The sequence below is a fragment of the Fundulus heteroclitus genome, unplaced genomic scaffold (assembly GCF_011125445.2).
Source record: "Fundulus heteroclitus isolate FHET01 unplaced genomic scaffold, MU-UCD_Fhet_4.1 scaffold_48, whole genome shotgun sequence".
NCBI lineage: Eukaryota > Metazoa > Chordata > Actinopteri > Cyprinodontiformes > Fundulidae > Fundulus > Fundulus heteroclitus.
In genome coordinates this window covers 2,103,509-2,131,344 of record NW_023396901.1, presented here as the reverse complement: position 1 = coordinate 2,131,344, position 27,836 = coordinate 2,103,509, and the positions used below count along the sequence as shown (strand labels likewise).

At 40.5% G+C, this 27,836-nt stretch overlaps 1 protein-coding gene across 13 annotated transcripts in view; it reads left to right on the top strand.

Moving 5' to 3' along the window:
• The window catches only part of mapk8ip3 (mitogen-activated protein kinase 8 interacting protein 3), a 43,538-nt gene that overhangs the window by 10,243 nt on the left and 5,459 nt on the right, over positions 1–27,836 (top strand). For 2 of the 13 annotated variants that reach the window (XM_036132191.1, XM_012882251.3), the window contains exons 2-24: positions 553–673; positions 991–1,061; positions 2,352–2,443; positions 2,993–3,016; positions 4,392–4,539; positions 6,577–6,802; positions 6,885–6,987; positions 8,744–8,862; positions 9,489–9,500; positions 11,712–11,729; positions 12,482–12,539; positions 13,687–13,839; positions 15,770–15,818; positions 16,834–16,985; positions 17,227–17,283; positions 17,440–17,607; positions 18,819–18,978; positions 23,513–23,563; positions 24,450–24,536; positions 25,844–25,993; positions 26,767–26,932; positions 27,035–27,232; positions 27,578–27,755. In XM_036132191.1, the coding sequence (XP_035988084.1) occupies positions 553–673; positions 991–1,061; positions 2,352–2,443; positions 2,993–3,016; positions 4,392–4,539; positions 6,577–6,802; positions 6,885–6,987; positions 8,744–8,862; positions 9,489–9,500; positions 11,712–11,729; positions 12,482–12,539; positions 13,687–13,839; positions 15,770–15,818; positions 16,834–16,985; positions 17,227–17,283; positions 17,440–17,607; positions 18,819–18,978; positions 23,513–23,563; positions 24,450–24,536; positions 25,844–25,993; positions 26,767–26,932; positions 27,035–27,232; positions 27,578–27,755 (2,561 nt within the window). The remainder of the gene's footprint in view (positions 1–552; positions 674–990; positions 1,062–2,351; positions 2,444–2,992; positions 3,017–4,391; positions 4,540–6,576; positions 6,803–6,884; positions 6,988–8,743; positions 8,863–9,488; positions 9,501–11,711; positions 11,730–12,481; positions 12,540–13,686; positions 13,840–15,769; positions 15,819–16,833; positions 16,986–17,226; positions 17,284–17,439; positions 17,608–18,818; positions 18,979–23,512; positions 23,564–24,449; positions 24,537–25,843; positions 25,994–26,766; positions 26,933–27,034; positions 27,233–27,577; positions 27,756–27,836) is intronic. The other 11 variants (XM_036132198.1, XM_036132193.1, XM_036132195.1 and 8 more) reach the window with 10 other exon arrangements.

The window sequence follows — 27,836 nt, the reverse complement described above, 5'->3', positions numbered from 1 at the left end:
TTTCTAGTCACGGATCCCCTTGCAAGGTGCTGCATTTAGCGAGGTGTTTGCCTTCAAAGATGAAGATTTCTTTCGTCTCCAAAATCAACAATTCATGTTGTGAACAAGCGCGTCTCCTAACAGGTAGTAGGGGACATTTCTCTATCGGGTTTAGTCAGACTATTCCATATGCTGTCTCTTATCTCTGCTGCATAATAATTGTGTTTCTGCGGTCTCCCTGCAGTCAGAGGATTACAGTATTAAGCCTCTGTGTACTTGCAGCGTTGGACAAAAAAGGGCGGCCTTGTGTGCAGCTTTATGAAAAACCCAAACAGAGACACAGACGTGTTGAGCTCCGAGTGGCTCGGTCCCTGCTTTGTACGCGCCAAAACAAAAACTGTAAAATGTGATGCCAGTCGTGTTAAAACGTGACAAAAGCACACAGGAATGGCCCCAACCTGGTTTGGTAACAAATCTGATCACCATAATACCATAAAAGCCCTCATTTGCTTTTGTTTTGTTTTTCTTGAGTTGGTTTGATGTTTAGGCGCTATTGTTTTTCTCCCCTCCTAGAAATTCATTGAATTTGAGGACAGTCTGGAAGCGGACAAGAAGGAGCTGCAGATGCAGGTGGAGCTCCTGGAGCTGCAGGGGAAGCAGTTGGAGCTGAAGACGAAGAACTACTCCGACCAGAGTGAGTGCATGTTCTGCGTGTAATGAACCAGGCTGCAGAAACCAGATGGGACCAACCTAAAACCTGGAAAAAGTCATATTTTTATTAATGTGATTTATCCTAATTGAATCATGTTCAGTCTTTGCCTTTTGTCAAGCACCATAATAATAAAGAACCAGCCTGCGAGCATAGGTGAATACAAGAAAAAGAAATCACTTTTAGATTTTACCCTTGTGGTTTTGAGAATATTATTGTTTATTCTGTGTTAACTATCTGCCGACTGGTATCTTTTATTTTATTAGAACTGGAAAGACAGCTTTTCCTTTTTTTTCTCGCAGTCACTCGTCTTGAGGAACGCGAAGCAGAGATGAAGAAGGAGTACAACGCTCTTCACCAACGTCACACTGAGGTAAGCCACATTAATTAATTTATTTATTTTTTAGCTTATTTTCTGCATGTTTTAAGGCCTAGACGGGCTGTCCTCTACAAATACAGAGATATCTTTTCTTTTACTCGAGATTTCAAGAACAGACTTCTTTTTGGCCAGGATATGAGTGCAGAGGTCCTCATAGGCCCCTCTCACTACTGCATTTGTCAGTAAATTAACCACATGAAGAATTTGTTTTAACAAAATCACAAGTGTCACACTTATTCACAACCCTGACGGTTTCTATAAAACAAGTGATTTTCTTTTTACTTTTCTTATTTTACTTTTTAGGCTTATCAGAGTATATATGATCTTTTTTTTTTTTTTTTTTTACCAATCCCTTATTTACTCTTTCTGTGGTAATTAGATATGGCATGACACTGAGACCATTTTTTTAGCCACTGGAAAAGGATTATGGGTAAAAAGCGACTTCTTCCCACAGCACAATGGAGGACGTGTCATGCTATGGGCCTGTTTCCTTTCCAAAAGCGTTGTCAGTGTGCTTAGCATCATGAAGTTACATGAAATACCCCTGACCAATTAAATGTAAAGTAGGATTTTTTTTTACATTTTTTATTTCTGTATAAGATTATTCTACCATGATAACAGACACATTTTAGTTCTGGGCTTTTAAAGGTCTAAGGTGCTTTACATTTATTTTAAATTACTACTGACAGTTTCTTGGTCTCGACTTAAGAGGAAAGGAGATCGGGCTTTCTCTGTTGTTGCTCCAACTCTGTGGAACAATTTACCTTCTTCAAATTAAATCTGCTCACAGCCTGGATCATTTTAAAATGCTTCTTAAAACGTATTTTTATTCTTTGGCTTTTATTTGAAGCAGTGTTTCCCATTCTGTTTTGTTGATTGTTGTTGTCTTTTTGTAAAGCCCTTTGGTGCAATTTTATACCTGTTTTGAAAGTGCTATATAAATAAATTTGACATTGACATTGACATAAATTAATAATCTAAAATGCTCAGAAAAATGGTCAAATAAATATATTTTTAATATTTGATAAAAATATCAATAATAATTAGTGTAAAGTTTAATTAAATAAATGTTTGTACATTAATTTAGTTTTCCTTAGAACAAACAGATATTTGTACAGTGTATTTGAATAAAAATCAGCACAATTGTCACTGTAGGGTATCAAATTAAGCAAGCAGATTCCTTTATGGTAGTCCTACTTCATAGTGGACCTAAAGCTTTAGCCACGCTCCCTGTTTCAGCTGCGCCACTGTTTTAACAGCAGTTTTCATTGCGCTGATCCACAGATGATCCAGACGTACGTCGAGCACATAGAGCGGTCCAAACTGCAGCAGACGGGGAGCAACAGCCAATCAGAAGGCCCCGGCTGTGGACGAACGTGAGTGGGCGGGGCCTCGTGGGGTCGGCTTGTCTCTGTCCTTCACTGATGTGTGCATTTGACTCGTAACTCTCACACGTTGTCTTGCTGGAAGTGTTTCGCGTTGTTTTCGGAACATGTCAGGCTTTTTTTTTTTTATGCGTCATCATCATACTGTGGAGAACAGCTTGTCTGTCTCACTGATACAGATCAGAGGCTGTGTGCCAAAAAAAAAAAAAAAAAAAAAGAAAAGATAGCAGCCCTTTGGGAAATCACTGGAAAACAGGAAATGTTGGTAGTTATTTATCAGCTTGCAGAGCTGAGCAAGACAGAGCCTCAGGGCGTGAGGAAAGCCAGGAGTGGGACATCTGGTGCAGCTTCAGTCAGAGTACTGCACATTAGTCTTTTCCTGCATAAATTGGTGCCGCGTAGCAGAACTCCAAAATGCATTAAATCTAAAGGTGTACCTGTGTGTTTGAGTGGCTCATCACGGCATGTTCTGCTGTCTTTCACTAATCTGTCTGTCTTGTCTGTCCTGCTGGCTTGCTCTCTGTGCTGCTGTTTGCTCAGGCAACGCCACACATGGAGGAAAAGGTAAATCGATCATGGTCCCATAGCTGCCCTCTCTTCCCACTTTTCCTACAGACCGACCCGCTTGGAGTCAGAACGTGACTAACGGGAATGCTGTCACGTAGAAGTTTGAGCACCCGGAGTCTGTCTTTAAAAAGCTGAAAGTGATGCACAAAGTTAGATTACGCGTTTGTTTTCAAGCAAACCCATTTGGTTTTAAAATCTAGTACTTTAACATTTTTTTAAAACATGAGAAATTGATGAGTGTTTGTTTTTTTGGAGGATTTCTAGGGGAAGAACTTCGGGCCGCCTCACAAGCACCTTCTTTTGAGGCCATAGCTTTATTTTTCTATTATAATATAGTAATTATTAGTCCTTAGGTTTATGATCCTGATGCTTACCGCATCTTGGGAATCAAAAACCCAACTCACGATTATTATATTATATATTATATGCTCCTTTCGTGATTATTCTCAGAACCTGAGTATGATAACAGTAGCAAACAATCAGGCGCATCAAAACAATATCGACAAGGAGTGCTCAAACCTTTGTATGCAGCAAGTAAAAAAAAAAAAAAATCCCCTATGCATTGCTTTGACAGTTTTTAATGCTTGTAAAAGCTGTTTATCATCACGAATGCTCTGAGTTCATATTCTAAAATCAGCTTTTAAAACAAGGAACACATTAAACCGTGTTCAGAGTCTTTTGGAGATTCCCTAATCTACCTTCTCCTCTTCCTCCTTCATGTTTTTCCATCGTATTTTGGTCGTCTTGCCTGCCCTGCTTGTGTGTTGTACATGGTGTATCTTAAATGACAGAAAATAAGTTTGTTCACTGATGTTAGCTTGAAGTTTGGGGTCAATCAAGTAGGCTGCAACTTACCTTAACTTTTTAATGGCTGACCACTGTTTAAACTGAACTTCTTACACACACACACATATATATATATATATATATATATATATATATATATATATATATATATATATATATATATACATACATACATACATACATACATACATACATACATACATACATACATACTAGGCTATATAAAGCTAAGCTCTCAAAGTGAAAGCAACTATAGTTTTAAAACTGTTGAATTGTTCCTTTAAAAGAACAGCAATGTCTTTCAGAGACTGTAATTTGATGTGTGGTGCGTTCAAAGACTATAGTTTTGTTTTGCCATCTTAAAGCTTCCGATAGGGACCCCCAGTCCTGTAGGGGAAGAAGTGATTGGATGTGAAACATATTTAGTGCTTAACAAAAGGAATCATAAACCTTGAACCTTTTCACTTTGTGCCTCATTACAACCGCAGACTTTAATGTTTTTCAGACATTATTCTAATCTCGTATCTTTCTCCACCCTTCTCTCTGCCCCCCTTCCCGCCTGCAGCAAAGCGGAGCGCCCGCCGTCATTGAGCCTGTACCCTGGTGGCGAGGGCATGGTACGTGGGGGTCTCGGGGGGGCTAGGATGATGCCCGGGAAAGACATCTGGCAGGTCAGCGAGCTCGGCCATTCCACCTTCAGCTCCGCCTATCAGGTGGGACAGACAGGGGGGCCCTGTCCTCGTCCACGACTCCCATGAACAGCCCTGGGAGGTGGAAGAGGGAGGGGCTAGCTGCTAGCATCATGGCTGCCGCCCACGCTCATGTAGCCCTCCACTCCTCCCACGCCTGCTTGTGTCGCTTAAAGAGAAAAAATACATAGTTTTAACCCCATCAGCCCTGACCAATCTGCTCCTTTAAAGTCTAATTTGCATGTTTATGAACATTGACTCAAGCAAGCAGGGATCCCGTTCAGCTGGGTCATTTTCATGCAGTTTTCTTTGTAGCTGTGTGATTATTGTACTGTGGGGCTTCCACCATGCGTCGTTGTGTTGGGCTTTACGTGCGCATATAGCTCATGGCTGTGTTTCAAATGTTTTAAGTTAAAGATGTGGGACTGTTAAATGTGTTTAACTGGAAAAGAAACTGCTACGATACAATAAAAGTAAGGCTAGTGCGGTGAGGGCTGTCAATCCTGGGTTTTAGCTAGCAGCTAGCAACTTAGCGCTGCAATTTTATCCGAGACGCACAAAAGAATATTGCATTTATTCCTAATCAGAAATTCTGATGGGTATGATTTGTGTAGCACTGTAGAGAAATAAAAATAGCACAACAGAAAACCATTACTTGGTTATTGCTCCTGTTTACGCTAATGTTAGCCCTGCAGCACAGCTAGCTGCTGCAGGAAAGTTGAAAAGCAGCAGTTTTAACATTTCCTTTAAAAAGCTGTGGGCTTATTAATGGCTTGTTAGTTTATTATTGCCTGGAAGCAACAATGTCAGTTTGATATCGGGAATGAAGGGATGACGTCAACATTTTGCTATCAGTTTCTTTAATTTTGAAGTTTGTTGCGTAATTTGGGCTCATGGCTTTTCTGAAATGAAACCCATACCAATTCTGGTTGATTTTTGCAAACCACTCAAGGTTTCATCTTCCTTTGAAAAAAGCTTTATCATTAATGGTATTTAAAATATTCATTAATATAAAATTTATTATTTCAAATCTAATCAGTTTATTTATATATCAACAATTTACACGTCTCAAGGCACAGAGTCAGTTTGGAGCCTTTATTCTATTTGGACCGCTTAGTTGTCTAAAAAATAAAATTGTGTTGTTTTATTCGTAGGGATATAAATACCAAAATCTGTAGATCTGCAATTAAGAAGGTCAGATTTCACTATTTACTGCTTCAAGTGCTGTTGCTGCAGCTTAGCTAACTGCTGCAGCAAGTTAGAAAAGTAGCAATCTAAAATGGCCATGAGCTATCTTTATAAAAGTAGTAGTTGCAATTGTTGCATGTTTAGGGATTTTTGCATAAAAACAAGAGATTTCTGTTTTATTGTTAATTGCAGGATTGAATGGAGGAATACCAAATGAAGCAAATTTTCATTTCAATTCAGTATTCTCAAATTTTTTTGAGATTCTTGCCCTTGGTAGATGGGAAAGAGTTGATTGTTGTTATGCAAAAAAAAAAAAAAAAAAAAAGATTTTGTAATTGATCGTTAAGGGGTTAATTTTTTAATAAAAAATTCTAAAATAAAAACAGATCAATTATAATGTTCTAAATCCATTTGTTTTAGATTGTTTCATTTTGTTAGATTTATTTATATATATATATATATATATATATATATATATATATATGTATATGTGTGTGTGCATGTATACTTAAAAAAAATCTAGATCAGATAGGGTAGTTTTCACCTTAACTATACATTACTGAAGCATTAATATTACATCAAAACATAATGGATACCATCAAATCTGCTTTAAAGTGCGGTTTAGTGTATTAAAATGCTGTAAAAAAAAATCCTCTATGTAAAGGATAATTGGAGGAATCAGGCTATTTCTCTTCTAACTCCACTAGTTTTAAATGCTTTAAAACCAGCGAGATGAACTTCTGTTTTAAAGCAAACGCCTTGCTAAGACGTTATTTATGAAAGCGCTCCGTGTTGTTTCATCAATGATCCTCACTTACTGTGTTTCTCTGTTGCGGCCGCGTCGCCCCTTCATCTGCACCGCCACTCATCCAGGAGGACGGATCGGAGTCCGACTCGGTTGCGGCCACACCCAGCAGCACAGGAAGCAAGTCCAACACGCCCACCTCCTCCGTCCCCTCCGCCACCATCACCCCCATCAACGAGGGCATGCACTACGACTTCGACGCCATGAGGGCTGGGAACCGCAGGAAAAGCGGCAAGCGTCTCAGTCGGAACATGGAGGTGCAGGTTTCCCAGGAGACCAGGAACGTCAGCATCGGTGAGAGGAAGTCACGTCAGCTTCGGTTTTGTCGGCTCCCACGTACAGCTCTTAATGGCATGTGAATGCGACTGTTGTCCAGGTATGGGAAGCAGCGATGAATGGTCCGAATTTCAGGAAATAATTGATTCCACACCAGAGCTGGAGATGGGTATGGATTCCAGGGTGTATGGAGGAGGAAACAGGTACGAAAATCCAGCCTTTACATGCGACTGTCAGGTCGTCATAAAATGTCACACTTTCAGGAGCAATGCTGCTATTAGCCCACACAGCGCCTTGCAGAACCATTCACACCTGTTATGATATACGTACATATGTGCAATGTTACTACCACAAACTTCACTGTGATTTGAACTTTCTATGATTGGTCGGCACGACGTAGTGCAAAATTGGAAAGGGGAAGGAAAAGCATGCTTGCTCTTAATTTCCTTTACGGGTAAACATCTAAAACGTCATCGACACCGTCAGTGAACCCCTGGGAACACAGGAGACAGGGATAAATCAGGGATAAAATTGTGACAAAGTTCAGAGCAGGTCTAGGTTATAAGACAATATTAACAGAGCACTGTTCATTCCAGCATCCAAAACAGTAAAAAGAGCCTGGCACAACTGCAAACCTGTGCATCTAACCTTGGTATCTGTGGAGGAGCAGCTGCTCAGGTGGAATAATCTGTCAACAGGACAGCCGTTAGTCATTCACGCCATAAATTTAGGCCTTTAGAGATGAGCTGCCAGAAGAAGCCATTGTTGAATGTACGCCTTAAAAGGTCGCACTGGAGGTTTGCCACAAGCCATGTAGGCAAGCAAACATGTGGATGATGCCAGAGCAGATGGCCTAGTCAAAGTCCAGACCTAAATCCATTTGAGCAACCATGGATATTTATACGTTCAGAGAGACTGTCCTTCCAGTCTGACTAAGTTTGAGCTTTTTTAGACAGCAGAGTCTGTAGATGTGCAACGTTGCTACAGACCTGCACCGTAAAAACCTGTAGCTGTAATTACAGCAACGCATGAATGTTTTAACCCAGGGGGCAAACACACGGCCCACTTGTCAGATTTCTATTTGTGAAAAATGTTGAGAACCATGCATCATGTCCCTTCCACATCCTAATTCTGCACCGCTCTATGCTGGCTTAGCACATAAAATCCTCACAATGCCCGCGTGTTTAAAAGGTTTTATCATTGATTCTATTTGGGATTTTTTTGATCAAGCGTGTGATTATGATGTGAAAAAAAAATTTGAAACGGGTATACCAGCTTTTGCAAGTCGCTGCATCTGAGTGTTTGCATCGCCACGACGTTTGTCTTCTCGGCTCTTCGCTTCCAGAGACACATCAGCGCAGGGTTTCCCTCCCAAAACATGGGAGATAAACGCGTCTTGAATCATTCGATGTAAAGTTTCAGAACAAAATACTGTTAGACTGTAATGCAGGGGTCTGCAACCTGTGGCTCCTTGGACCTTCCACGGTGGCTCTTAATAACTTTGGCAACAAATTATATTTTTATTATGGTATTTAAATGTAATAATGATAATAAAAGCAGGTTTTAGCAGTTTTTTCTTGTAACAATTGCTTTTAATTTTTTTAAAACAGAATGATGCTAAAAGTGCCAGTAATATTTAATTTTAAATCAGTATTTTTTCACTATGGTGGCAACTATGATTTTTTTTTACATCATTATCCACAAATATCAACATCCTGGTTTTCTAAACCTCAAAATAGACATAAAAGGGCGTTTCTTTAAAGATGACAACATATTTCCTACAGTAAATTATAACATTTGCGGCTCTGAACGGGTTAAATCAAGTGGACTGGAGGCAAAATGGCTCTTTAGACTGTAAAGGTTGCAGACCCCTGCTGTAATGGGTAGGAGGGGTGTTCTTGCATACACACGACCAGGGAGAATGAGTTATTTATTTTTCTTTAATGCGTTTGGTTTCAGTCCTTCTCAGGGCATCGTAAACGAGGCCTTCGGCATCAACACGGACTCGCTGTACCACGAGATCAAAGACGCCAAGTCGGACATCATCGGGGACGTGGACGCGGGCGCCGAGCTGCTAGGTACGGTCAGGACTTTGGCTTCCTCGTCTCCTTCTCCCATTTGATTCCCCCCTGTTGCATTATCTGCAGTTTTAAAGTGCATTTTTGCTCGTCCTGAATTGTAAAGGCTACAATCACTCCGATGTCACTCAGATGCATGACCGTGTTGCACAGAGGCACCAGCTGTTTTGGATTTTGCAGAGCTGCAGAGAAATATCCTTCTTGTGAGGCTGGGTGTTTGCCTTTCTCTGCATGGGAAGCTGCCATCCACAAAAAAAAAAAAAAAAAAAAAAAGTGCATCCTCACACGTTGGATCATAGCCACAATTAACCCCAGCAGTCCATTCATGCAGCGCTATTTCCATTATTTCTTTATTATTCCAACCTGCTTGTTTTTTTTTCCACTCCTTTTTTTTATGAAACAGATGCAGGTTTATTCGATTTATTAAATATTTAGTGCACTTTCTACTTCACCACAGTTTTTGTTCCTGGGTTTTTTTTTCTTTGTGGCAGCGCTTTGGGAATTATTTAAACTGTGTTTGAGTGTCCCGCAGCAGGAATCAGAGGAGAAATTTGACCCGTGGTAACCTTTCACCCATTTCTGTTTTGTTTCTTCCTTTTATGTGCGTCTGCCGGTGACTCCCATAGGCGAGTTTTCAGGTGTGTATCCTTTCGTTTGTGGCTGCTATTCTTTTTTTTTTCCCTCTCTTCACTTACAAAACTAAACCTTCAAAGAGGGTATATTACTTGGTGTAGAGAAATTAATAGCGTAGTTTTAAAAGTAGAACATTATTTTTAGTGAACCGCCCGATCAATCTGTTGAAAAAGCAGTATCAAATCTTTATTTTCTTTCATGTTTGTTTTTATTATTATTTCCTAAATCAGTGGATCTGATATTCTGACAAAATTTTAGACATTTGGTGTTTTGATTTTGAATATTAAAATATTTTAACAATATAAAATCATTTTTAAATGTCAGTGGAGTTGTAAAAGATTTCCTTTTAAGTCCCGCCGAATGTAAATGAATAAATGACTAAAAAGTGCTGGACAGTTTTAATTGTTCTGATGATACATTTTCTTCATATTTTGAATAGAATGCAAAATAAAACTTTCAGTCAGTTCGAACTAAATGCAAAGAAGTGATTTTTTTTTTAAATGCAAGAGATCCCAAAAAATGTGATCTACTCTGGCCTCCTATTTTACTCAGCTCAGTTTACGGTCATTTTTTTCCCGACTAAGATCTGTTAAGGTTTTGCCGACCAAAACGTGAGCAAAATGACAATGTGACGAGTACAAAATACCGCTGGTCAAAAGACGATGACTGAGACTTAATTAAAATGTGCTCTGAAGGAGAGCCGGTGCCAGGCTGGTGAGAGTTCTATCTGACGGTGTTGATCATGCAATAACACAGCACAGACCCTCCCCCACGTGTTGCTGCACACTGCTGATAAGCTAGCAGAAAGAAAACTGAACGAGAAAGCAAATCCTGAATACTGGAAATATTTTAATTTTTTTGTGGAACGTAAGGGAAGTCATGGTTCGGAAACTGAAGGTGAGCCATGTGTCACTTTACCTGACTCCGCCAGATAGATTTGCTCCGCATATCCATCTGGAAACCTTCCGTTGAAGTAATTTTGGGAAGGGGCGAATATACTGGTTAGCTGATTGGCCTATGTTGGTGATAGACGGGCCAAATGAACCAATCAGATTCCTCGTCACTCTGTTACGAGCGACGACGAAAACACAACCACAAGCCAAGCTACTCTTGCTGCTGCAGGTAAAGGCTCGTTAGCTCAGCAAAGAAATACTCTGTAATTCCGATAAAACTTGCTCGATAGCCGCGCTAACGCTAGTTTCATCGGCTGAAGCCGCCATGTTCTTTAGACTGAACTGACGCGCTTCCCGTTGCGTCACACCTCAACCCGCCTCAAAGCCAACGCTGATTGGACGTTCGTTTGGTGAACGGCTCCAAATTTTCTTCAACGGAGAGTAGCCAGACTGATCTGCGAGTGAAACCTTGAAAGCTCGCGAGATCAGGATGGTCTCACGAGGCTATGTGTCACTCTGATCCAGGTAAAAAAAAAAAAGAAGAAGCAACAAATAGGCAGACTTTTCAACCAGCTAATATCAGCTTGTTATACTTTGATTACTCTATAAAGTATAGCCAAAAGGTTTCATATTGTGTCCAATAAGCAGGTAAAAATGACTAAATGTATGTTTAGTTGAGAAATTATTTTATATTTTTTGCTTAAGTCTGTTTGTCAAAATCAAAATAATAATAAATAAGTGTTTAACAATGTAATAACTGCAATAATGAGCATATTCTTGTATTTTAATAGCAATAATTGTCCCCACTGCTGTCAGATTTTATTTAGTGGTATCAGAATAAAAGGGGCAACCCCACTTTTTAGACTTTTACCTAAAACCAAACATTGAAAAGCCAGGTATCATTCCTTCCCCTTCCTAACTGTGCTCTACTTTGTCAAGCTCTATCCCATAAGATCCCAGTAAAATAGATGTGAAAAAGATATCTAGTTAAGTTTAGGATCTAAAGTTAATCCTAAAACCTTCATTCAGGCTCTCGCCTCCACGAACAGGACTACACTGATGTGGAAAAGGAAGAATAGCCTTTAGCGGTTCACCCACCAGTTTTGAATGAAGCAGAGGTTCCTGCTGGAGTCTAAAAGAAATAGATGACACAATAAATCACCGGCGTTTTCTCAGCAGGTGATTTATTTACTGACGTTCTCCGGCTTCACTTTAAATCAACAAATGCGTCTCTTCAGATTCTGTCTCTTTCGTTCTTGTCTATAATTCTTTTCTCTTTCTCGTCTCACTTCCTCCTGTCTTTTCTTCCTCTCTTGCCTGCAGTCCGTGATGATTTCTTCGGTAAGGTGTCGACGGCCATGCTCACATTTCACTCCTTATATCCTCCCTGGCTTATTTAAACATCATCTTTGTTTGTTTTTTTATATCTGCTTTTTGTGTCTTTTCGTGTGTTTTTTTTTTTTTTTTTTTGCCACCTTTGCGCATTTGACTTCTAAAGTTTTGATATCCGTGAAGAAAATTGTCACAGAAGGGAAAAGCCAGCAGTGTCTGGTCATTAATGAAGGATGTCCCTTAAAAATACAATCCCAGGGTAATTTTGGGTATTCTTTCCCTTAAAACTAAAGCTCTTTAAGACCCAGGGACCTGTTTGCATTGCCCTTCGTTTGTTTTTCCACCTTCTGTCATTCATGACATTTCGTTCCTGTTGGGATTATTTTTTCTTCCTTAAAACGTTTTTGTGCTTGGCTTTTAGTCGCACTGTGCTTGCTGCTTTCATTGATTTGTTTCAACAGTTTTCTTTTTGTTAAGTTATGATAATAAGAAATGAATGTAAGGCTGATAGATAGAGCATGACGTGACTAACTGCTATGGTTAAGAAATCAAACCAAATGTTTTTTTTGTTGTTGTTGTTGATGAGGCTGCTCAGAGAAAATAAAATGATAGCAAGAAAGCAGTGCCAGCGTTTTGGTGGTGCAGTCTGGATATACTTTTAATATACTTTTAATTAAGTTAAAAAGATAAATATATTAACAAGTCAGCTTTGGGATTAATGTACTAGTTAAATGAATGTTAAATAAATGTTTCTGTTCCAGGGATGGGAAAGGAGGTGGAAAATCTTCTGACGGAGAACAAACAGCTTCTGGAGACCAAGTAAGAGTCATTATGCTAATAAATTAATTTCACTCTTTTGATCCTATGCACGCGTGTATCGTGTTTACAAAATAGATACGACAACCTCCGAGGGTGAATAAGCCACAGGATAAATTCACCTTTTATTGTTTACAGCATCAAACAGCAAACATTTCATCCTTAAGTCCCCGACTTCCTGTTTCCCTGGCTTACAGATGTTTTGTCTCACAGACACTCTTTTCTCTTTGAATGTCTTCGAAATGGAAGAAAAACTAAAATCATGCTGTTCAAATGAGGAAGATGAATTAAATATGTGCTTGCACATATTTACAGTCAGTGCAATAATTAAAACGACCAGAACTGGGACAAACAGGGTCAAAGTGGGTCTTCCTCCACGCAGGATGAGGAAGATGGCAAAAAGAAATCTCCACAGCTCACTGTTATTAAAGCAAGAAGTGGAGTCCTAGAGTCATTAAGTCCTCATAACTGTTCTTGTCAGGCTGTTTTGCCCATCTTTACCAGGGGTTCCAAAAAAAGTAAAAAACAAAGCAACTGGACTTGTTTTCTGTAGTTGAAGACGTTTCGCTTCCTCTCCCGGAAGCTTTCTCAATTCAAAAAGTCTGGAGTAATGATGAGTAACAAGGGGTGCGGTGATGTCGTCTAGATACAGATGCAGATATTAGAATATAATCATAAATGAAATGTACTTCCGTAGTTCAGATCGAAAAAGAAACCCACATATTAAATGGATTTGTTGCGCACATAGTGCATATACTGATTTAGTTTATTTCTGTTGGTTCTGATAAATAGGACTGAGAAAATTAGAATGACACGTAGGCTCAATAAAAAGCTAGTAAGTCACAAAAGGCACATAAATGGAAAGTTAGGTGGAAGGAAAAAGTGTGGTGGAGAAAGAAGCTCAAGCAACAGGGACAATTGGAGTCCAGAGAGGATTTGATGCTACAATCATCAGAAATAAAAACTTGAAATATATAGAATTTGTTCATTTTAATTTTGGAACTGAGTTACTGAAATTAATTCACTTCTCAATGATATTCTAGTTGAATTTAATCGAGATGTAATTGTATTGTGGAAGCCACTGTCGTGTTACGTAATACTAGGAAAACGAGAGTATATTCACCCTTATTGTCTCTCTGATGTTTTCCAGAAATGCTCTAAACATTGTGAAAAACGACCTTATTGCCAAAGTGGATGAGCTGTCAAGTGAGCAGGAGGTGCTGAGGGAGGAGCTGGAGGCGGTGCGGCAGTCCAAGAACAAGGTGGACGCCAGGATCAAGGAGCTGGAAGAAGAGATCAAGAGGTGACGGGAACGTGTTACTCTCAGATTTGCTCTGCAGGGCTGTTGCAGGTGGCTTCGCAGTGGATTTACATCAAGAACCTGTTCACCTGTAATCTAAAACTCAGGGAGTGTAAAGTAGCATCTCTGTCCCAGCAACAGTAACATGATAGCGTTAAATACCCGTCTCTCTTGATGTGTGCAAACATAACAGGCGAGGTGGAAAAGGTCTAAATGTGGACGTCATTCTCTCTGTTTGATCATGTTTGTTCGTCTCAAACTCTGAAAGCGCTGCTTTGGGCTTAACAAAATCTTCAATCAAATGTTTTTTTGTTTTTGCACAAAATTAATAAGACAAAGAATCCACTGTTCTTCTGGTTGATCTAGTCCAACACCAGTGGAAATACACGTCTAAATCATATGTGCTTGTGGAATTTTCCATGATACGTTTTTAGCACTAAACATTTAGTTTCATATGCAATAGATTGTTTTGAACCAAGGGGATCATCTAGACCAGGGGTGTCAAACATACGGCCCGCGGGTCGGTTCTGGCCCGCCGAACAATTTACTACGGCCCGGTGGCTAAATGCATTATCATTATTAAAAAAAAATAATAATAAAATAAATCCAGTGTCCTGTCTGGCAATGTGGCAATAAGAATTGTTGTCTTAATGCCAAAAAGAGCTCATCAGATTTGACTTTCACAAGTGGAGCAGTACGGCTTTTGCCATAGTGCTCTGCTTGATTTATGAATGTGAATAGATTTATTATGATTCATGCAGGGAATATCTCAAATGGTATGGACACTACAATGGGAAAGTAGGAGAGGGAAGGAAGAACAACAAGAACAAAAGAAAAGGTGAAAGAAAGAGGAGATAAAAGGAAGAGAATGATAAAACAATTATTGAAAAAAACATGTACTTTGTTTAATTGAAAATCTGCAGTTCCTATATTATCCACGAGGGGCGCTGTGTTTTAATCAGCAGATGGTAGCACTGAGCTTCAGATGTGGAAAATTGATTTTAAATCATTTCTTAATTTTTATCTGTTTGATGTATTTTGTCATGCAGGACAGTGTTTTTAAGTTCCAAAAAATGTGAATAAATGTTTTTCAACATTGTACAATCACTGTGATCAGTTCTTATGCATTATGCACAAGTAAATGTTTAACCGAGTAAAAGTATTGTTGAAATTGCACATATGTTTCTTAAAAAAGCTGAGGTTATTCATAATATATTGTGTAAAAGTGAAATTCATTTAATATAAAAATCAACAACAAGTCCACATTTATTAGTTCTATTTAATCTTGCAATGAGTTTACTCGTGTGGCCCTCTTGAGTTCAGATTAAGCTGTATGCGGCCCCTAACCCAAAATGAGTTTGACACCCCTGATCTAGACCAATTATTCAGAGTCATAAAACATACATATTGGGTTTTAATTTTTAAAGTCGTATCAAACATATTTACTGACTTTTTTTTTTTTTTTTAAAAGAGGTGACCTGACGTTTCTTGTTCTCGTTTCTGTAACCAATGCGCCCTCTGTTACATCCAAATGTGTAAAAAGTCTTCAACAAATACAAAAATCATGACTGACTGATCGACCAAAAGACTGTGAAAGAATAGGCGTAGACCCCCACAAGTAAAAACAGCTATGAAGAATAATGATGAATATTAATACAACAAATACACACTATGAGTTGTAAAAACACAGTAAAATGTAAAGCAGGGTTTCAAATTCAAATTAGAGCATCGCTCTGATATTAAAAACGATCCTACAGCATAATTCTTCCTGGCTTCCTAATGTGTTGGATCATCCAAAGGAGCAGGGCTTAAGACATCTACGTCTAACACAGGCTCACAGTCTAAAGGTCCCCACTCTGAACACTGAATTAAGTAAATGTTATTAAATATGTATAACTGGGTTGTTTTTTTTCCCGTTGCTTTGGGACTACAGGTTGAGAGCAGAGGCATGTCGGGACTCCAAAGACGAAGTGGGCGATGATGTGAGTAAACTGGCCTCTGACCTCCTTACTCCTGTCCTGTATACAACATTTGTTTGTGAAGAAATGCAGGAACGCCTGTCCACAAACCCTCTGCAGCACCTCCGCAATCACTGGCAAGGTTAGGGTAGCAGAGATTGTTCGAAAGCCTCATATTCATCGTCATTAATTTGGCTAATTTTGTTATTCGGTGAGAAAAAAAAAAAAGCACCACGTGTTGAGCCACGCGCGTCTGGGGACACAGTTATTCACCGGTAAAGAGGCTTGATTTTGTTTCTGGTGAACCGTCATCCCAAGTGACAACCAATTTTTAGTTTTCCGGCGGACTCCACCAGATATTTAATCGAAACCTCCTGCAATTTCAAAGAATTAAGCTGCAGATCCTCTAGCATACTTACTCACATATGCACATATTCGTCGTTTGTTTCATAGCTGAATGCTGGGCCTGGTGAAAAACACACACAGTCCCAGTGAAGTTGAGTTAAATTAAGCTGAGACACATCCTGCTCACTATTTGCGGTGGCAGGATAAATATAGATCTTCATCCAGCATTTTAACCTGTAGTTAAAAAAAATAGACCTCTGTGTCATGTAATATATAGATAGGGAAAGAAAAATGATGACTTATTAATTAGAAGCTGCTAGTAGCTCTGATTAACCTAAAAACATATCTACATAAAAATATTTCTGTAAGTATGACTTGATAATTCTTGTTACGGGTGTCAATAAATTTGTGGCAGAAGTTATGTTTTTGTAACAATTATTAGTTTCTCCACTAAATAAATGCAGTCAAATCGAAGGAGATATTATGCAACTGCAACTAAATTTTTTAAGGTTTTGAACACATTTTTTTTACCAACATATGAATGCCACTGTATGTATTTTCTTTTTTTATTGAAGCGTATTTAGTTGGGTAGGCCTTACACAAAAAAAGCAATTCTATCGTAATGTATCGTCTTGTTCAATTTCATGTTGTTAAAGTTAGTGAGTAAAAGTGCCCTCTCCTGTTTTGGGTTCAGTTTTCGTCGCCCATGCAGGACGGAGACATGTCGATGACCCAGCGGCGGCGCTTCACTCGGGTGGAGATGGCCCGTGTGTTGATGGAGAGGAACCAGTACAAAGAGCGGCTGATGGAGCTCCAGGAGGCCGTGCGATGGACCGAGATGATCAGGTACGCATTTAAAGATGCGCTTTTGACAAAAAAATAGGTACATCTCAAATTTCTCCCTCTTAAAAAGAATTTTGTCTAATAGTGGGGGGAAAAAAAGTTGGATTTTTGTCTTCCATTGCCTTCCTTTCTTAAATTTAATGTATTTTCGTTACCTTGTTAAATTTCCTCTTGCCTTTTGTTAAGAGTAATTTGTTTTTAACAGAATATATCACTGTGTGAGAGCTCTTCTCTCTCCTCTCAGGGCGTCCAGGGAGAGTCCTCCAATCCAGGAGAAGAAGAAATCCACCATCTGGCAGTTGTAGGACTCAGCCTCTTTTTATAAAATATTTACTGATATAAAATGAAAAACTTCTAAAGCAGACGATTATATGATAATAATTTGTAAGACTTTTTTTAAATATGGATTTTTTTGTTAATATTAATTTCAAAACCCTGATTTTCTCTGCCCCCAAAGCTTTGCGCGTCTCTTCAGCACCTCGTCGAGCCCGCCGCCCGTCAAGCGGCCGTACTCCAGCGTCAACATCCACTACAAGTCGCCCTCGCCGGCGTTCAATCAGCGGCGCAGCCACACCATGTGCCAGATCTCCACCTCCAACCGCACGCTGGAGTTCTTCCCTGAAGAGTGAGCAAAAGCAGCCAGATCCAACCTTAACCGTACTCACCAGCGTACCTTCATGCCTGTCCTGGCCTTACTTTGCTTTGGTCTGCGCGCCTGGTTGCTTGCTCGCTTCTAGCAGCCTGCAGATCAGAGAGCCTCCAGCAGACCTGCTCTGTTGAAGGCTTGATAATCGGTTCCTCAAAAAAGCAACTAATCACTGCGGCAGACAGATCGTACTAAGCAATCTCAAAAAAAAGGTAAAAAAACAAAGCAACTGGACTTGTTTTCCGTAGTTGAAGACGTTTCGCTTCCTCTCCAGGAAGCTTTCTCAATTCAAAAAGTCTGGAGTAATGTGGAGTAACAAGCTTTATACAATTGGCAAACAAAGGCCTTGTAATGGCTTAGATAACATGCAAAAACTTTTTGAATTGAGAAAGCTTCCTGGAGAGGAAGCGAAACGTCTTCAACTACGGAAAACAAGTCCAGTTGCTTTGTTTTTTACCTTTTTTTGGAATGACCATGACCTGGATGACTGAGAATCTTCACCAGCACTAAGCAATCTCGTTGGCTTGAAAATTAAAAAAAATGTTTGGTAACACTTGAAGGGGTGTACATAAGACTGACATTACACTGTAATAAACATGACATAACACCTGTTATGAACATAAATGACTCTTTATGAATGTTAAACACTGTTGTCATTGTTATTCTGTAAATTATTACACTATTAAAGCTGTTGACATTGTTTAAAATGTCTTTGTTATGACAACTTGACATTAACAGAGACAAGGTTAAATTTAGGGCTTGATTTGGGATTTGGTTAAATTAAGGGCTTGATTTGGGTTTTGTTAAATTAAGGGCTTGTCATAACAAAGACATTTTAAACAATGTCAACTTTGCTTTAATAGTGTCATAATTTACAGTCCTAAACATTCGTAAAGAGTCATTTATGTTCATAACAGGTGTTATGTCATGTTTATGACAGTGTAATGTCAGTCTTATGTACACCCCTTCAAATAAAGTGTTACCAAATGTTTTCTAAAAGACAGACTTTCAGGACCAACAAGACCAGTAACTAATGTTGCTAATAGGAAACAGTAGCTTTGCTTGTGCTTTCCTCGTCTTCCTCTGCTCTTCATTTTTTTTTTCTTCTTTCTGATTCGCGCTGCTGGCTGGCCAGGCTGCTAACGCTTCGCCTTCTCTCCCCTCTCTTCCCCCCTCCCCGTTGCTTGCAGACTGGCCAGTAACGGTGTTGCGTCTCTCCTCAGTGACTCGGCGCTCATGGCGCGCCGGGAGCAGCGGCGCGAGCAGTACAGGCAGGTGCGCGAGCACATGCGCCGCGACGACGGCATCATGCAGGCCTGTGGCTGGAGCGTGCCATCTCGCCTCAAACAGGTACAACGCAGGCACCATGGCAACGAGACCTCCAATGACCTCTCTAAGATCCTCTTTCCAAAGAGCCAGAACGTCTTGTAATAGTTTATAATCCTTCTCTAAGACCTTTGGCTGGTTTTGTCATTCATTTTGGGTCTTGTTGTTCCACATGACAGCATGTTGTAGTGCATGATTCAGAAATGACAAAAGCAGACAAGTGGAGGACAAAAGAAACAGACAGTTTTTCTTGGCCATTCTTCAAAATTGAAAAAAAAAAAACAAGAGAACTATTCACGTAAGGTGGACTGATGTTGATCTTCATAAATCTGAATCTTTTAGAAGTAAGTTTGCGCACACAAGCAGTGAGGATACTGAGTAAAATCACAGAAGCCAAATTAACACATAAGATTCACCAGTAGGGTTGTAAAATAAAAAAAGTACATTTTATTATAAAATAATCAAGTTCTCCATACCAGAAGAAACAAGTTATTTATAGAGACTAACTAGTGTCAAAGTCAATATAAATTAACTCATTCACATTTGCCCACGTTGTTGAACTTCTTTTGACCGCAGCCAGAGACACTCAGATGCTCATCTCAACAATCTGTTGTTTAAACTCTGTTAACAAGCTAAGCAGAGACAGAGAAACATATGCAACCCTCTTTATCAACAACACCAACAGGCGTGCTTCGGTGGCGCAGTGGTTAGTGAGCATGACCAATATACGGAGCGAAGGCTTTAGTCCTTGACGTGGCCAACCCAGGTTCAACTCTGCCCTGTGCTCCTTTGCCGCATGTCTCTCCCCCTCTCTCGTACCCCCTTCCTGTCAGCCCACTGTACAAAAAACGAACCACTAGTGCTGTAAAAAGCTAAAAAAAAACCAAAAAGTAATCAACAACACCAACATAAAAACGTTGTTTGGAGGAACCTTCGCTATGAGGCTAAAACAAAATGTCGAATGACGCTAGCTGATCTTTCGCTCTAAGCTAACGCTATGACACTGCTGTTTGAGAGCAGCTTAAAAACCTCGTTAAATATTTCCCTTTATAGCTCCTGGATCTGCAAGAGTGAAGCCGGACAACATAAGCTAATGCTATCTATTTAAATATTAGCTTCTCTTTTTTTTTTTTTTTTTTTTATTAATTATACAGCTGAAAAACCACAAGCATGAAAACCCGGAAGGCCGAGACAAAACTCAAAAACGTGGACAGCATGTAAACAAGCGTCCGCACAAGCATGGGCACACAAATGAAGACAGGACATGGATATTTAAAACTGTACAGGTTGACAATCATTGTCAACAGCCAATGCCGGGGGCACAGGCACACACACACACACAGCAGAGTCAGCTCCTGTTTAACTTTCAGTCTTGAGGGAGGGCATCCAGTCTCTCAACATAAAATAATAGAGGGGCCCAAGTTTTATAAAATTTTTGTATCGAACCTCTAACACAAAATTTGATCTTCTCTGACTTAAGGAACAGGGACAGAAATATTAGCTTCTCTGACACAGACAGCCCAATGATGGTGCTCTGTCTGTCTAAGCTCCACTGTGTAGATGCACTTCTGCTCTATTCTGCTGTGGTACGAATTAACAGGACAATGCTATTCAGCTTATAGCTGGCAACAAAAGAAACCAGTCCATTACTTCTTCATAAGTCATCGGAGGCTAATGTGGCTAATAACAGCACAGAATACGGTGGAGCCAGACTGAAGCTGACAATTAGAGCAGAAACAAAATAGGAGCCTATAGAAACCTAAAATTGCATGGACCAGATCCTGGATTATGCTGTAAAAATGTTTTGTATGTGCTCTTTTGTCTTTCAGTAGTACGATTGTATTGTATCATCAGCAAATTGACAGGCAAAAGGAAGCACACAGTTGCACACTGAAAATAAGCAATTGTAATAAAATAAGAAAAACATATTACTAAATCAAAGGTATATACTTCCATAAAGGATATTATCACTTATACTAAGTATAACCAGGAAGTGACACTTAAATTATATATGTCTCTAAATGACGCCCTAATAAAAGAAGTTGGTCATATTGTAATTTATAATATATTTCCTTTCAAGCAGAAATCCTGTGCCTTCTAAAAAATCTTAGCACAGTATAAAAAATGCCAAGAAGTATTTTTTTTTTGTATCAGTTTAATGTTTGAATTGTAGTATTGTGACAACCCTATTGACCAGACCTTCCTCCTTGGCCAGCTTAGTCTAAAAAACCTGATTTTTATGGAAAAACTTTGTTTGAGACCAAGATTTGCGAGAATCTCAGTCTCTTTGCGTAGAGGAACAATTGTGATCTTGAAGACGGCTCCAAATTTGTGAATTGCTCTTGGAGAACGCTGTGCAATTAATTTCCTTAAAGGAGAACAGCATCAGTTCCAGGATTTTTTTGCAGATGTCTGCCCCCTCTGGTGACACGTTGAAATGACACCAGTGTTGTGCACGTGCATGGGACAAGAGGAAAACCTGCACAGGTCTTTTGTTTAGAGGCGTAATGTCCTCTAAAGTAAGAAAGCTATAAAAGTTAGCCTGTGTTCTCTCGCTAATGTGCCAATGGCAGCGAAGACTCAATGAAGCAGCTATAGGTGAATGAGAGCGCCCAGCGCATCACATCCCTGCACACACCAAAAGGATTCAGCCCGAATCACGCTCTCATAAACTGGCTAATGGAGCCTATAGAGGCAACTGTGGTAAATACAGGAAAGCTCATTTTACACGCCGGGCAATTGTAAGGGCACGTATGGGAAAGAAAATAATATTTAACTTCAAAACGTGCACTATGTACTTTTAACAAAAGAAAAAAATAACACTCCTCTGACTTGAAGGCCTGAAGGTGGACTAAAAAAGTGCAAAAACTGCCAATGTCGCCCAGAAAGCATAACAATCACAATAAAAGCTTAATCCTAACTTAAAACATAAGGATTATGGGTATCTTAAGTAATGTAGATTGTCAACTTGCAGATCTGAGAGGATATAAATCTGTGGGATCTGAAGCCCATTTCTGTGTGTCCAAATACTTTAAGTGTCCTTATTAAACTTTATGAACTGAATACATTAAGATAACATAGTAACCTGTTTTAAGACTTAACTTGAAAGACCTGAATTATAAACAAAACTTAACACCCGAGACTTCTTACGCTGACATAAAAAAATAAAATCATTGTACAATTTATCATCAGCTTTGATGTTTTAAACCAGCTGGAAAAATTTTCCTGTATTTTAAAATAGGTTGGTCCTTAAAAAGAGTAGTAGAAAGTTTACTTGGTTTCAAGCATGCAAGTGCACAATGAAGTCAGATATTCACAAATACGCTGTATAAAGAAACACATCCGCTTTTTTATCCCACTGTCTGGGGTTTAATCGGACTAAACTTTTCCTCCTTCTTTGTAAACTTTCTTCAAATTCACAAGTTTACATAGACTACTACTACTATTACTACTACACCTTTAAACTATTTAAGAAAGCCCAGATGATGATGTCAAGGCTTTGAAGGCCTCTGATAGGTTAATTAACATCAGTTTTAACTGGAGGCGCACGTGTGGATGTGTCAAATCAAAGGAAATCAACTAAGATATCAACAACTCTGGTTCATCTCTGGGTACAATGACTGATAGTCTAGTCCTGTAATGAGACGGGCTGAAAGGCCACTCAGTGTGGAAGAAGCCACTCCTCCAAAAGCTGCCTTAAAAAGTCAGATTACAGTACATAAAACCATTCAGGGGCAAAGACGTTAATTTCCTGAGATGGAGGTGAACAAAAACTAAAGTTGAAGTGTTTGGCCGTAATGTTTAAACGTTACATTTGGAGGATGTCTGAGGGAGGGGCTGGTGCACTTCACAAAACATGAGCTCATATAGAAAGAAAATTATGTGTCTCAGGATTTATACACCAAGAAGTCCAAGCTTGCGATTTAACAGGTTTTCCAAATGGGCAAGGACCCTAAGCGTGCCGTCAAATAATTAACAAAGTGGCTTTAGGACAAGGACAACAAAGTCAGTGCTTGGGAGTGACTGTCACAGAGCCCCGATCTCTTTCTGACTCAGTTACACCAGTTCTGCCCGGAGGAATGGGCCAAACTTCCAGCAGAGTATTGTGAGAAGCTTGTGCAAGGAAAGCTTGAATGTTTCATTAAAGTCCTGCAGTTTAGTATCAAGAAACGTTATTGTCATCATGCAGCCATAATGAAACTTTGGTGAGAAGTGGGCTCTGAATGCACGCATAACACACAGATACAAATCAACAGCAGCCATGAAAAAAGGTAAACAAAAGGCAAATCTGCCAAATAATGAGGAAATGTTGGTAAATTCAAACAAAAATTCTCATTATTCTGATATTTAGTAAACAAAAATCATTTCAGTCATCCCAACTGACCTATTATGTCTGATTTAATGCCAGACAGAGAAGAGAGTGCTCGTGTTTTTGTGCAGCGTATATAAATGTCTGGCTTTGAGCGTTGCTGCCGGAGCGAGGTTGATTCTCTCGGCTCTTGAGGCCGATGGCGCGGCGTGTTGGTAGGCAGGTGGCTCTAACTCTGGTCTCCCACAGACTGGTGGTCAGACGGACGGCGCTAAGGACAGCCCGCTGAAGAGACAACAGGCAAGTGAGACCGACAGAGAGCCAGCATGCGCCTTCGTGGCTCCCCCCCCCCCCCTTCTTTTAACCTTCCACCTGAATCTCTGACCCCCTGCAGAAGCTGCTAGGGAAAGACGTTTTGAAATAAAAAGAAAGGATCACAGGATGCAGGATTTCTGATCGAGCTGAGAAGAAATGCATGAAATTCAAGCCATAACTTTTTATTTGTAGGCATGATGCGGTTGAATACTTGTCACAAAGTGACCCTCGTAATGATGAACCTTACAGGCCTTCTTACCCTCCGCAGCCTTTTTAACCTTCCTCTGTCTGTCTCAACCTGCCCTGCTTAACGGACTTCTTAGCGTCTGTGCTTCATCTTGGTGTTTTCTCTAAAGAAAAAGAAGCTTTCCAGTTATGAGACTGTTTGTGTTTGTGATCAGATCATATTGGGGGGCATTTCTCCATGTGCAGCAGCTCTGGCTTCTACAGTAACCACTTAATTGCTCCACTCCCCTGCTGTAGTTTACAAAAAGTCTAAAGCACAGTGGACTATAATTGTTTTGTCAGAAAATGTAGACATTGTGCATTTTTCTTTTCACACATAGATTAGACAGTAGTGCTTTGTACCAATGAGCAGACATATTCACTATTATAGAGGTATTAGCTTCTCTTTACGCTGCTCTGTTTTCCGGATCTCTCAAAGCTCTGAATCTTTAAAAGTAATGAAGCTTTGCTTTAATTCCAGTGGCGCCACTGATCACGGCTATCGTGCATAATTATCAGACAGTTGCATTTTTGTTTTTATGGCGTTTTTGTTGGCGCTCGGAGAATTTTGAGATGCTGCGAGCAAACCAGACCATAATTTATTTCCCTGCCGGTCTCCTGACCACTCATCATTTTTCGCCTGCAGACCAATGAGAAGGAGGATAACCGCATGAAGAACGTTCCTGTCCCGGTGTACTGCCGTCCCCTGGTGGAGAAAGACCCCAACAGGAAGGTGAGACGCTTTCAATGAGCCGAGGGTATCCTTACCTTACAGATGGGAACGTCTTACTACAAGTACCTGATTATATATGTGGAGGCTGAACATGTCCGGAGGAATTCACAGAGACCTGGTTACGTTCCCCGTCTGTTTTTTTTTCTCTCAAATCTTAAAATATTTGAAACACTGACGTCATTTTGTGCAGTCTCTATTGACTTGTGACCGTATTCACCAAGATTCCTCAGACTAAAAAGTAGCTCTTAGTGACGACACTTTAAGAAAAATCTTAAAATATCCCGAATTCTGAGATTTTTCTTAGATTTTTACCTCATTAAGATAAAAGTTATTCACAAGGCGCCTTAGGCCTTAAGAGAGCTCCTAAAGTAACGAAATGTTAGGAGTAGTGAGGAGGACAGTTAGCGAGAGCGTAAGAAGCAGGGAGGACGGTGGAAACAGAGAGAGCTGATTGGCTGATCCGTCGTCTAAACGGTGGAGAAATTTACAAAGAATATATATAAAATAAGAGAGAAAGTATTTTCTGTATTACATGATAATACCAGTAGCATAAATGTTCATCTATGTGTGATGTCATCTCCTCGGCTGGTGCGTAAAAGCACCAAGACACGCAGAGAAAAAGATGCATTGATCTGCGGCAATACCTCAAAGTCCGCCTATTTGATCCAATTTACCTTTCAGCACTCCTTTATTCTCCTTCCAGAGATGGTTTTTTTTTCTCCACCTTTTTTTTCTCCATTTTATGCCGGTCGTTTTGCCTGATACGACCGGCATAAAATGGAGAAATGCTGACAGGCGCATTAATGTCAAATAGATTAAGCAGTAAAATGACTGGCGAGTTTAAATAGATAAGCAAATGAAAATGACGACGAGGATGTAAGTAAGGCGCGTTCAAACGTTTTGGTGCGAGAATCGATCAATTTTGCTTAGTTTCATCATCATATCTCACATTTCTGAATCCAGTCTAATCAGTTCATTGCTCTTTGATCACTGGGAGCACATTTGTGATGTTTTTTCTTGTACTATCAACCAACCATAGCTCTTAGAAGACAGCGTCACACCTAGCAATGAGGTCAACCACACCTCCTCACTGATTTATCAGCAACTATCTGAATCACACTGAAGCCTTTTTTCCAGCTAGAACATAGTGAAGTTGGTCGTTCATCGCTCTGAACCCACCAGCACCTTATCCTGAAGAGTTTCACGAGTTCAAACTGCTTTGGCGTAACTCTCTTTAAGAGCAGACTTGATCTGCTGGTTTGATTAATGTTTTTTTTTTGTTGTTTCTTTTGCTTGTGTGCTTGTAGTTGTGGTGTGCAGCAGGAGTGGACCTGGCAGGATGGAGGGCCAGCAGCCAGGAGGGGGCGCTACCCAAAGCACTGTCAGGCAGCAGTGACCCCCTGCAGACTGAGGAGGACCGAGGGGACAAGAAGAACCCGTCCCCCGAGAAGAGGAAGGTAGAGCATTTTAAGCGAATCAAGAGACGAGTCCGTCAGCTCCTCTGCGTCTGGTCCACTGAGCTATATAATACACTGCAGTGCAGATTTTGCCGAAAAACTGTCACTGGCCGCCATCTTGCTACTCCCTACTCTCACAGAATCCCATAGGATTTAGTTGCAACAACAAGCAGTTTTCTGGCTGTGGGAAAACATTTCACAGGTAATTCTACAGTCAGTGGATGTACTAACACTATCAACTACTGGGAAATTAGGTGCTGAAATATTTTACATGTTATTCATATTAAATATATATATATATATATATATATATATATATATATATATATATATATATATATATATATATATATATATATATATTAAATAAATAAAATGCAAAGTATTTCAGCACATGACTTTCTCAGTACTTGATAGTTTTAGAACATAACCTAAAAGTATATGGCATTTGACATTTTGAAAGTTTTAAGCCCCCCCTGAACATGAGAAAATCCTCGTTATTCGATGCTGTAGCGCACGTATTCCCTAGTTACTGGGGGGAATAGGGAGTACCAATATGGCGGCTGGTGGCTTCAAAGCGACTCGTTCTAACAGCCGGCGATTAGTACTCCAGTGTATAATATAGCTCAGTGGTCTGGTCACGTTAATGAATGAAGTTTGCCTTTGATATCTCAGTTTTAACGTTAATCAATTGAGTTTAAGCACAAAGCTGTTTGACAAACCGCGAGTGGCTCTTTCTTTCCACCTCACCGCCATTTCCCCCTCTGTCTCAGTCTAAGGAGCTCCAGGAGACAGACAGCATGAACAGCCGCGTGTGGATCCTCACCAGCACCCACTCGGCCAGCAAAGTGGTCATCATCGACGCCAACCAGCCCGGTTCGCTGGTCGACCAGTTCAACGTCTGCAACGCCCACGTGCTCTGCATCTCCAGCGTGCCAGGTCAGGCTGAAAGACGGCCCCTCGGAGGCCTGCCTGTTGTGACGCGAGAGCTCCCCTCTGTTGTGTTTGTCGCTCACGGTGGCGCATTTATGGTTCATCCAGCTGCAAGCGAGAGCGACTACCCAGCGGGAGAGATCGTGTTGGACCCGGGCGACGGAGGAGCGGGGGGCGGAGAGGACATGGGCGGGGTGGAGGGGATGTTGGCGGGCATCACGCTGGTAGGCTGTGCCACAAACTGCAGCGTCGCCCGTAGCAACTGCTGCTCGCGTACCGACACGCCCATCGTGGACAAAGGACAAGGTGGGCTCGCCATAGATCCGCCGTCTTTCAAAGGCATCCGAACCGCTTGGACCTTTTCACGTTTTTGTCACGTTACAACCTCAGACGTCAGTATTTGTATTAGGATTTTAAGCCACACGCCAACATAAAGTAGCACATATTTGTGAAGGAGAAGCAAAACTTATTTCAAATGACCATGTTTCAAATGTCTAAAAATTCTGGTTTTCCATCAACCCCGATCAGCTTTTCTGACCCTGTCGTTGTTCCTGTGTGACAAAATACGAAAGGGTTCAAGGGAATGTGAATACTTTAGCAAAACAAACCTTAAATCCGTCTGATTTGATTTATGTGGCGTCGCCCCTGTAGCCCCCACTGCTCCCCCCATGAACGGGAAGATTCACCCCGCCCAGTCGGCGGAGGAAGCCACCGAGGCCACCGAGGTCTCTGAATCCACGGCCAACCACGCAGAGATCGGATCCGGCCGCCCGGGTCCCTTCACGGAGCACGTCTTCACAGATCCTCAGCCGCGCCCGGCCAGCGACAGGTGAGAAGGCCGACCCCGGCCGATCATCAGAAAGTGTACCGACGACCGCACTTTGTTGAGGCTTTCAAAATGGCCGTCTGT